Source organism: Bactrocera dorsalis, chromosome 4 (genome assembly GCF_023373825.1).
Source record: "Bactrocera dorsalis isolate Fly_Bdor chromosome 4, ASM2337382v1, whole genome shotgun sequence".
NCBI lineage: Eukaryota > Metazoa > Arthropoda > Insecta > Diptera > Tephritidae > Bactrocera > Bactrocera dorsalis.
This window is the reverse complement of record NC_064306.1, coordinates 35,351,837-35,363,859: the sequence shown is the minus strand read 5'-3', so window position 1 is coordinate 35,363,859 and position 12,023 is coordinate 35,351,837. Positions and strand designations below refer to the sequence as shown.

The following is a 12,023-nucleotide window of genomic DNA, read 5'->3' as shown; positions in this document are numbered from 1 at the left end:
TAATATCTTCCAATGAGAGTTATAAAGACCACGCCAAATATGGACCTTTGACACCAGGTTTATGTGAAATTTTCCTTCGAATGTTGTATAGATCAATAAATTATTGTTTTGTGGAACCTCACCACTTACAGCTCAGTATAAAAATACTAATAATTATAGCTAATAAATTCAAGAGCTTTGAAAGCTTAACAAATTTACGAAACTTTAAGTTGTATTTATTACAATTATTTCACTTAATGCCATTGAAGCTACTTGTATACTCTAAAATGTCTTACTTTAACATTATATGCTGCCTGCTCTTTCTGCCAACAACAATATCTAAGTTCCAAAGGTTTCATTTACATTGTGGTCGACACCTGAAGTGAGTTTACAATGTGGAACTGACTATAGACCGCATAAAAGATTTTGGCTTACAATAACAAATATAATGAAAAATGAATTTGTGGCGAAAACAAAAATAAATTGACATATATTAGGGTCTACTTAAAATGTTGAAGGTAAGCTTTGACGGCGATTGAATATGGTAATATTCGGATACTTAAAAAAAATGCCTTTTTATTGTTGAACCCTTTGTGAGCTTTTTAAACAAAACAACATAAAAAACAATTAGTACCATGTGTGAGCTCTTATTGGAATTTACAGAAAAGTTCTCCTCATTTTAGTTTTGTATTCCTTCCCTATTATTGACAAGAAAATTCATATCTTAGTATCTACTATTTAAGAAAAATCTTTTGTCTCATATTTGCTTTTGTCAATCTTTGAAAAAAAGCTTGCCAATCATTTCAAAATTTCAATTTTTGAAAGTAGATAATTTGAGCAGTCTAATATAAGACAGATATGGGACTAAAAAGCTTTACAAAAGCTGATTGGCGAAAATATTAAAAGAAAATTATAATTCAAATGAATTGATACAAATTAAAAAAGTTTAAAAATATTTTATTCGAAAAAAGTTTTGGAAATAGTTACAACCTACTTCTAAATATAATCTAAAAAATGTATAAGAAGATACAAAATACATATCAAACTGGAAAGACCTAAGTAAGCATACATTGAAAGCTTTAATTTTCAGGAGTTGCCACCTGTTTGAAATTTTGAATTCAAATTATTTTATTTAATTTTAAGGAATACAAAGCAAAGAGGCTTATACTTAGTCTTTCTGTTTTGAGAAGGGTTGCCACCTATTTACATTTTTTTATTACCATAAAATTTACAAATTTATTACGATATTGTTAGACACAAATTTTTGAGAAAATTTGAAACCTGTTTGAAAAAATATACATACTATATGCATGTATCTTCAAGAATTTTATAATATTTAATTTTTTTTTAGTACCGCCCTAATATATTATAATATTAGACAAAATACATATTTAGGGGAAAGTTGTCACCTGTTTAAAAAATTATGTATGTATCTTCAAAAATTTTATAATACATAATTTTTTTTAGTACCGCCCTAATATATACAAACGATTATGATGTTAGACAAAAATGTTTGCGGAAAATCGCCACCTGATTGAAAAAATATATATATCTTCAGAATTTTTTAATATTTAATTTTTAAGTACCACCCTAATACATTCTGGTATATACAAAAAAACTTACAAACGTGCATAAATACATACGTTAGTTTACATATATATTTACATTTACTATATTTCTACATTTATTTTATTTTCAGCAAAGAAACATAATAACAACAAAATTGCAAAGGTAAGTCACTATCGGCACGCTCTTCTTCTTATTATTGTCACATGCCAGCTGCTGCATGCCTCGCCATAGGAAGTAGCTATTGAAAGGCTTTCAATATTATGTTTAGCTTGCGACAAGTTGACTGTGTGCTGATATTGCAGCAACCTATGAATCGCATGCAGCATGCCAGGATGCGACTTATGCTCACCAGTCGCCTGCCAGTTTGTAACGGCATTGCTTTTTTATTAAAATTCTACACATTTCTCGGTGGATATTACATAATGGTGTGGCTCTACAGCTCAGTGCATGCAAAGTTCATTTCAAATGTTTATCCAATATCTTGTGTTGAGGTGCGCAGCAGCGGTAGATTTTATATTTGATGTGGTAATAATGCGATGAATATTAGAAATTTTCACATTTTTTTGCACAAAAATGAGAACGAATTTGTTTTTGGCTTTCTTCACCACTAGATACTCTTGACTAGCCATTCTGTGAAGGCTCACACCAATACATAGATAAATAGTGTATGCAACTGACAGGTGAATTTCCAGCACAGCCCAGACTCGTGCTGTGCGAATCTGCTTTTCGAAAGCGTGTTTTGGTAAAATATCAAAAAATATTTTTATTAAAATTATGTCAGTTTTGTCGGCATAGGCAGACATACAAACATTATAAGTACATATATGTGCTAGTATTATGTCATAAAATAGTGAAGTGTTTAAGCAAACTCGATTTGGAAACTCTTTCAAACTGTTGCTTCATTTTATTGTGAACTGCTTGCTTGGTTTCGTAAAGCAAACAGATACATATGTACATATGTATGTATAGGAAACTTGTCACTATGCTTTGAAAACATTTCATAATATAATAGGAAATGATATTATAGAATTATCTTGGTCAATAATTCAAGCAAAATTACTTGAAGATATCTCTTCAAATGAAAAAGATTCCCATAGAATAACTTGGTTTTGATCGGTCAATTTATATGGCAGATATGCTTTAGTAATCCGATATCGTCGGTTCTGGCAAGTAAGCTGCTTTTGCGGGAGAAAATAACGTTTACAAGTTTTCAAAGCGATATTTCCAAAAGTGAGCGACTAGCTCAGATATATATTAATTCTAAAAGATCTCCGACAGTTCCTTTGGGCGTAGCAAATGGCATGGTAATACCCAGTTCAGATCATAATAAGAGCGAAGTTGGAGATTCTCTCCTGAATGTATTTGTATGGACTAAAAGTAGATATGGACCAATGTCAACTTGTTGTAAAAGAAATCAAGAAGTAACGTTAACTTCGACTGAGGGACTAGTTCGCGTAGACAGACATGGCTAAGCCGACTTATACGTAATCTGTCTACTTTCCATTACGTTTGAAACTTGAATAAATTAACTAGAAACAGTCAGGTTTTTAAAAGTCTGTACCGGTATTCCAGCCCATGCTTCTTACATTCAGACTGTGAGGTCTTTGATTGTGTTAAATTATCGCTATTTAGCATAAAGTCCTCTTGATAAAATACGCCAGAGACTTTATATTGGGGTAAAGTCTAGGCCAATAGTGGGCCGGTCGAGAAGTGAAATAATTTTTTGACTGAAAAATCTCGATTGTCTTCCTAAAGCAATGAATTGATTGAAGTATTTATTATCTTGCTGAAAATGAGATCAATACCGTATAATTTTTCTGCTGTATCTGTCATCATAGCTTCCCACAAATGACAATAAATTGACGGATACATTTTTGTTGGAACTCATACCATTACAGCAATAACAGGCCACCTCCATCTGATAATCTTCTGGCCAATGAAACTTCTTTATCAACTTGTTTATTATATCAACAGTATTTCAATCCATTCGGTTCTTCATCCTTCAAAAAATTCTCGAAAAATTTGTTTATTATGATTTTTATGATCCCCTCGTTGATTATGCTCGTTAAAAGTTAGGAATATTTAAATATTTATAGAATAATTCGTTAATTATTTATGCAATATATTTATAATTCTCTAAAAGATTTATTACAAAAGAAGATATAAGAGTATAGAAAATAACGACAAACAGCTTTAGATTCTTTTAAATCATATCACCCATCGGTTTCATTATGAGCTCGTGGATTAGTACATTTGATGGCTGCGAGAGCACGTACATAACGGCGCCTGAAACGTTTTCTGGTGTAAGAATTTTACCATCGACAATCTTTTTTTGGGCTTCTGTTATTAGTTCCGTATCAACCAGACCCGGACTGATGCTCTGGAAATAAAATGAATATGTATTAAAAATGGAAATAAAGATAATAAATATTTTATAAGATTTACTCTAGCATATTTAAGCTTAGAATATAGGCAAATATGGGGTTAAGTCAATAATATTATTCCCCAATTTCCCAACTAAGCATTAAATAGTATTTCAAGTATTCTGACTAGAACTTTAAGTTATTCTGCCTTTGTCGATTAGGTTTTAAGATTGCGTTGAGATTTCGTAATTGTTACCCACAGTCTTTATCTTGTATTCTTCCGATTCTACCATACTTACTTACTTAGATAAATTCATGTGTTAATAGTGATCTTCAAAGTATTGTTCAAAATAACTAAAAAAGCTATTGAAAGTTCTCACTTTGTGGAGGCCTCCTTACTTCAGCACCGGACAATAACCTATAGCGATGTCTAATTTCGATTTCAGCCGATGCACACGATGGCTAAATATTTGACATGAAATATATTTCAACCTAGTAATATTACAAGTGTTATCATGAATCAGTCCGATTACCTTGTCGCTTTAAACCTTCCCTGGAAAAGTGCACTACGTCCTTCCCCAACGGTTTCCTCATTTACATGTCTCTCACAGATACGGGAACAAAAAAAAACACTCGGTTCGGGTACGCTGTGCTCAATATTTTCAGAAAAGGTGTCAAAGTTGAATAGGATCTAAAAGTATCCATACTCTTAATAATAATTTTCTTTCATTTTAAACGCAACCTTCGGAGCAAAACACCTACGTCTAGAAGTGATTTACTTCTGAGGACAAAAAATAGTAAGACTTTTTATATTAAATTTCGCATGAAATCAAAGGGCTGATGCTAAAAGGTTCAGAATGTTGGAAAGATGATAATTGTTTGTCACGTTTTTGATTGGTACAAATTATTCAAAGAGACTCGAGAACGTGTTGTCGACAAATCACGTCCAGGACGGCCATCAACATCAATTGATAATCGACACGTCAATAAAATAAAAGAAAGAAAGGAATTGAGGCTTGAGAGTCGATAATTAACAGTCAGACATCTTACTGGCATGGTTGGAATATCGAAAGGATCAGTGAAAACCATTTTTAAAAATCATTTGGGCCCAAGAAAGGTGAAATAATGATTGTTTCCAAAATCACTAAATTTTTCCGAAAAACAGTATTCCGTTAACGTCTGAAAAACAAAGCTTTCGGACTACCAGGATATTTTGAAACTTATGTATTATTACTGGTGATGAGTGTTGAATCTATACTTATGACCCAGTAACTGACGACAAATGGGCCGAATATCGTAGCAAAGATGAGCAAATGCCGAAAAAACCACGTCAAAGCAGGTCACAAATTAAGGTTATGTTGACAGTTTTCTTTGATTATCAAACTGTCGAAAAAAAATGTCGGAATTATGGGCCGACAACTCTTGGATCTTGCACCACAATAATGCACCGTCGCATCATGCATTGATTCTTCAGAATTTTTTCAGCAAATTTTTCTACCAAAATGGTGCCGCAGCCACCATATTCGCTTGATTTAGCTCCGTCTGACTTTTGACTATTCATCAAAATCCAAGAAACGATCCGGAGAGTTCGTTTTTAATCAAATGAAGACATTTAATGTAAATCGCCGCGGGCATTGAAGGCTATTTGGAAATTTACTTTAACAACTGTTTCGAGGATTGAAAAAACGGTGGTACGATTGGTACAAGTGTATTAGGGCCAAGGGAGGTTGCTTTGAGGGGGACGACATAGATATTGAAGAAAAAATTAATAATTTTAAAATTATGAATAAAGTCTTACTATACTCATAGTAGTAGAAGTTAAATAACTTTGATTATCAATTATGAATAAAGATGTGGTTGTCTCTACTACAATTATCGTTAAAAATCATTGTTATAGATCTTGCTATGCATAATAATTCCCAGCCTAGCCCTCGCCTAAATATTTCACAAAAAAGACGCATTGAACAATTTTACTCAAAAAGAGTAAAGCTTTAAGCTCACATTGCACAATCTTCATATCAACTCTCTGTATACATGAAAGCTAACTGCTTTAACCTTTCCGCTAAATTGCTGCACTTTATACTTGATTCCATTTAATTTTCACTTTTACTACACCAAAATAAAGAGTCTGAAAATTGAAATTTAAATCCCACATTTTTCTGTGTGCCCTCAACGCCCTCCCAGCCACCCCTACTCACCGTCACCTTCACACGGGTGCCCAACTCTTTGAACTCCTGCCGATAAATCTCGTTAATCGCTGTCAGCGCGAACTTGGTGGCCGGGTAAATGTTCAAGGTCGGCATGTGGCCCGGTACCACCGGCACCTTGTGTCCACAAATGCTATTTATCAATATCACATGACCGTCGATACGATGCGCCCGCATAGCGGCAAACACATGGCGTGTACAATTGACCACGCCCATAACATTCGTTTGCAACACCTCCTGCACCTCGCACTCGGCCATCGTGGCCAATTGGCCGGAACGCAAGCAACCGGCATTGTTGACCAACACATAGACGGGTCCATGGTCGCGTATGATGCGCGTAAATGTCTCCGCCACATCCTGTGCATCGGCAATGTTGCATTTAATGGCATGAAGGCGCGCACGCTGCTCGGCGGTGGGCAACTCTTGGCGCAACGCTTCTACGCGTTCGTAACGTCGCGCCAAACCGATAACAATTAAACCGGCTGCAATTAGATCGCGCACAATGGCGGCACCAATGCCCGAACTGGCGCCGGTCACCACCGCCAATTTCGCTTTTAATTGCTCCATTAGTGTTTCGCTGAAGTGAAGTTCGCAAAGTAAGCCCGCAATTCGTATGCACTGCACAAAGGGACAACCAACTCGGCGAAATGCCGTTGCTTTACTGGAATATAAAATTTCAAGTGCACTAGTTTTTAAATGCAAAATTAAAGTTTACTTGCAGCTGAAGGGGGGGACGCGGTTGTGGCAAGCATATATAAAAGTAAAAATGTAAAACTTGTCACTCGCTCGTCGCCACGAAAGCCGCAAAACAGCTTTCGATGCTGTAAGACGCTTATGCACTTAATCTGCCGCTATCAATTTTCACAGTTATATCAATGTCTATATGTATGCCCGCATCACTTGTAGGCAAATGTGCAAAAAGTAAGATCGCTGAGGCGTTAAAAAATGCAACAAAAGTAAGGAGGAGCTAAGCTGCAGTTCGAACAAAAGTTTTTCAGCATTTTTTACGTGCTAACCGTTAGATAAATCAATTAAAAACATTCGGTGGACCGAAGCTATGATTTTCTTCCCAAATACGAAGATTACTTACAAGAACTTTGATAGATCACTTTGTATGGTAGTTATTTGCTACAGTGGTACGAAATTGTCCGTTCAGACAAACCAGCAGTTTTCTTATGATAAAAGTACGGGCGCAAAATTTCAGAACGATATCTCAAAAACTGTGGGACTAGACAGGCAGTCGAACATGGCTAAATCGACTCTCCTCGTCACGCATATTATTCATATAATGGGTGATCCAACTAGAGCTATTGTCTTCAATAGTCTTTTTTTGACAGCTCAAGCACGAATCGTGCCAAGCAGTCTTGTTATTTTTGTTCAGTACTGTTTGTCATTTCATCATGGAGAGGTTTACGCCGGAACAACGTTTACAAATCGTTCAACTTTATTACAAAAATTCACGTTTTGGAAATAGTGGATTTCGCGTGCTTCGCTCGGCCACTGAGCGTACAGTATTCGACCAATCGTATCACCGACCACGTCCAGCACATAATGAAGAAAATATAGCAGCCGCTGCTAAGAGGGTACACAGTCAATTAGGCGCTGTTCGCAGCAACGACATATGGATCGACTGCCGCATTTTACGTCGAGATCTTAAATTGAGAGCGTGCAAAACACAGCTTTTGCAAGAACTCGAGTCCCCAACATCACTGGTATCTTAAAAAGTTTCAAGAAGATCCGATGTTTTCGAGCCAATTTTTTTTAAGCGATGAGGCCCATTTCTGGCTCAATTTCAAACAAAATGCCGCATTTGGTACGAAGAGCAACTTGAAGTGATTCAAGGTCTTCCATTTCACATATAAAAATGACGGTTTGGTGTGGTTTGTGAGCCGGTGGAGTAATCGGTTTGCAACATGCAAAACTGATGCCGGTGAGAACAATAACGACCATTATCGCGTCATGATAACCAAGTCGACGTCATTTCCTACACATCACATCAACCAATGAATTTTTTGAGAGAACCCTTCGGTGAGCAGATAATTTCACGTTTTGGCCCGGTCCTTGGACACCGGAGTTAGAGTTTCTCTGCGGAAATTTGTAAAGTCTAAAGTCTATGCGGACAATCCCGCTCCGAATCAGACCTTGGAACATTTGTCAATTACCAGTGAAAATACTCGAATTACTCATGGAAAATTAGACTCAACGGATGGACCATGCGAGCCGTAGCCACGGCCAACATTTGAAAGAGATAATCTATAAAATATAAGTTCCAAAAAAGTCCTTTCGAATAATAATAAACATTTCCCGTTAAATTTGAAGTGTCTGTGTGTAGGGAAGCTCAAAATGGATCACCCTCTACTTAGTCTGATTTTGTACTTCTTTAAACCGTGAAAGGGCGGAGGTTTTGTGTACCCAATTAGGTTAATATTTGTCCAATATTTATGAGATATTATTTAAATCTTTTAAAATGTGAATAACATCGCTTAGAAAAAAAATTTACTTGCCCATAAAGTATTTATTATCCTTAATATGAAATTTAAGCTTCTGATCCTATTCTTCAGAGAGTTTTCGAATTTGTATAAGTTTTGAGTAATACCATTATATTGTTGTTAATACTAAACCCGTTTTACTTTGTTCTAAAAACTATTAGAATTCAGTGTTCTCTCCGAGTTTGGTGTTAGCGTAAAGAGTTCATTCGATACTTACTTGTGATCTCGTATAAAGACGACCCCGCACAAACTTTTCAAAAATTTCTAACCACACTCGCACTGGGGGTCGATATATGTTGAGTTAGGTGAAGGTTTGTATCTGAATTGACGACAGAGTTCAAGCATTTACAGTTTTTTTGACTAAATGACTTTGTGTGCGCGACAATAGTAGACCGATTAGTCACATTTGTAATCAAAATTTTATAACACTTTCTCTCTCTGGTCGAATGGTCTACATGTGACATATGTATATAATCTATAGTGAACAAAATTATAGGATTATTTTAATGTTTCTTCACACATTGTATATAACTCATCATTACGTACTTTCATCTTATCTATGAGAACTTGAAAAAGTCATAAAATGAAAATTTTTTTCTTCAGGTCCTTAAATTGCTGTTGTAGCATTTACCATCAAGCTTTCTTCTTTAAATGCCACCTATAGAATTCCAAAAATGCTTTCTTTTGTTCCGTACCGTTTGTACCGTATACAGAAAGATAATTTCAATCGGAAAATATTTTACCTCATCCATCCAGTCATTCAAAAAGATACCATAAGGCAGAAGCTCCCTAGAGCTATTTTCAAAACAATTACAATTCAAAGTTTCAAATGACATTTCATTCACGTAACATTGGATTGCGTTTTAGTTTTGGCTCAAAAAAGCCACAGCCACAGTCATTGAATTTACCATTCGTAATAAGGGAGCATACCAAGGACTTAAAGTAAAAGGTCTAGTAGAAATAAGTCCATTATTTTTGCATTAAGTTGAAGGATTTATTTAGTACAGCTAAAATTATCCGATTTATGAGCAATAATTAGCACCATGTAGTTCAATGTCTTATTAGCATTTTGTGGGTAATTTCGAACGACAACTCTTATAAATCTTCATATTGGCAGAAGTCTGGGAGAATGAGTTTTCATAGAATTCTTTGGAGGTGAATTTTTAACCAACAAAATCATTTCCCATAGACAGTAACAGGTAAGTAACAGGTAATAATCATTTCATGGATACCTTCTGGCGATATACTATTTGGGTTACATGGTCCAACTGTTGACATCACAGGCGGCCCACTTTTCATCACCAGTATCCATTAGCTTTAGAAATGGGTCGATTTTGTTCAGTAGCGATTCGCAGATGGAAATTGAGTTCATAAGCAAGCTTTGTTTTGTTAACTCGTGTAGTATGGGTCGAGCCCCTTTTTACATTCAGCTCTGTTTAAATCATCCTGGGATAGCAAAACAGAGCTTATGTAATGCTTACATATCGAAAGCGACTGTTTTAATTTTTTTATCTATATTTTCCCCCAGAGAGCCGTGCATCTTTGACATCAAAATTGACGAATCAAATTCGGCGAAACTAAAATTGTGTGGCATTGTAACAGACCACTGACATATGTACTATATATACATATTTTCAGCTTTCTGGCTAGAATTTCGAAGAAAAACTGTAGAAAGTGCACTCCATTGACGCGTGTTTAAACAACACTGGGTCAAGAAATCTCTAAACTGTCCGACAGGTTTTACTAGAAATCACATCTTTCTAGCGCCATATTGCGTAACCCAATCGCAGGTATACAATGTGTGGTACAGATTATGAAAATAACCCTCTAACTTTATGATACCATTTACGATTTGTCCTTTGCTTCAAAATAACCTCAGTTTCGTCGAACATCTCTTTACTCGACGAAAATTTTTTCCCAGCGAGCATTATTTTGAGAATTGAGAACAGAAAATAGTTGTTGGGGGCCAGATCTGGAGAATGATGTAGATGCAGAAGCAATTCGAGGGCAATTCATGGATTTTTGCCACCTTTTTCACTGACGTGTGGCACGGCGCATTGTCTTGGTGAAACATCACTTTCCTTTTTTCGTCGATTTCGTTCTTCAAACGCTCCAGTAATGCTATGTAATAGTCGGTGTTGATGGTTATTCATTTTTCAAGGTATTCAATTAAAGTTATTTCATAAGCACCACAAAATTTAGACTCCATAATCTTGCCAGCCGATCTAAACTTAGTATACTAATCCTGGATGATTGATTTTGCTGAGACAGTATCTGGAAACTCGGCATGAAACCAAATTTTGCTTCATCTGTATCGAAAATCTATATTTTATCAACACAAGAAATTCCTTTTTATCAATTTTTTCCCCATTATAAAAGTTGCTTTACTCAAAATGTTATAACTCCGAACCTAATGATCCGATAGCTATCAAATTTATACACGCGCCTTTTGAAGGTTAGGGCTAACTAAAAATCATATGGTCATCTATGTGTCAGACCGGGGACTTTTCATTTGGCTTGTTATATATGAAAATTAATGGATTTATTAATATTAAATCTAATATTATGTCGACAGGTACCACAAAAACAGATCTTCCACACAAAAGTCGTAGTTGGGCCTGTGACCATGAAAATAACAAGGAAACAAGCGTTCCTTTCTTAAGTTCTGTTCTGCATTACTGTGAAATAAAAATATAAATATTTTTGTGATTAACAAAGTTGCTGAAAATCATTTCATATGTATGCATGTATGTATATAAAAAAAAACAACCCCTTACAACATTTTTGATTTTTTTTGTAATTTCTCAATATTTATTTCATCAATTAACTATTAAATTCATAATATGTATATATGCTTTTACGGTAATATTTATAAGTATTTATGTATATATATATTTATGTACTATGTATAACACATGTATTTTTATTTACTTTTTACTTATAAGTACAGCTTATTCTCATATAATCAATACCCACACGCCGGAATACACCTCACTTCACTAAAATGCTCAACCGAAACGATTACCAATCCATAAGGAATCTACAATGCTTAGTTTTAGGCGAAAATTTTGTCTCAAATGGTTTTAGTTAGTTACTTTAGTTATTTTCTTCTAATCAAGGGATTTTAGTTTCTTATTATTTTTTTTGCAATGTATACTATGCCATCGGATTACTTAGTCCTTTTACACAGTATTCTTGATTTTTTTTTGTTTTTTGCTAATTTTATTTCTTTTCTAAACAGCAGTTGTACATTTTAAAAAGTTTAGCATATTTCTTCACTCTCCACACTTGCGCGTTATCACTTAAACTCGTATGTTTTGTATATAGGTTTGTATAATTTTATTTATTTTTTAACTTTACTCTATAAGGAAATACATTTCACTTAAATTATCTGTCTGTATTTAGCTGTATACATC

General features: G+C 34.9%; 1 protein-coding gene across 1 annotated transcript; it reads right to left on the bottom strand.

Moving 5' to 3' along the window:
- Positions 1–3,658: 3,658 nt before the first annotated feature.
- On the bottom strand, positions 3,659–6,793 carry LOC105227253 (farnesol dehydrogenase). The gene is made up of 2 exons (XM_011206495.4): positions 6,110–6,793; positions 3,659–3,928 (listed from the first exon to the last, which is right to left on the bottom strand). Exons 1-2 carry the CDS (start codon positions 6,683–6,685, stop codon positions 3,752–3,754), a joined length of 753 nt encoding a protein of 250 aa, XP_011204797.2. The 5' UTR covers positions 6,686–6,793; the 3' UTR covers positions 3,659–3,751.
- Positions 6,794–12,023: the final 5,230 nt, after the last annotated feature.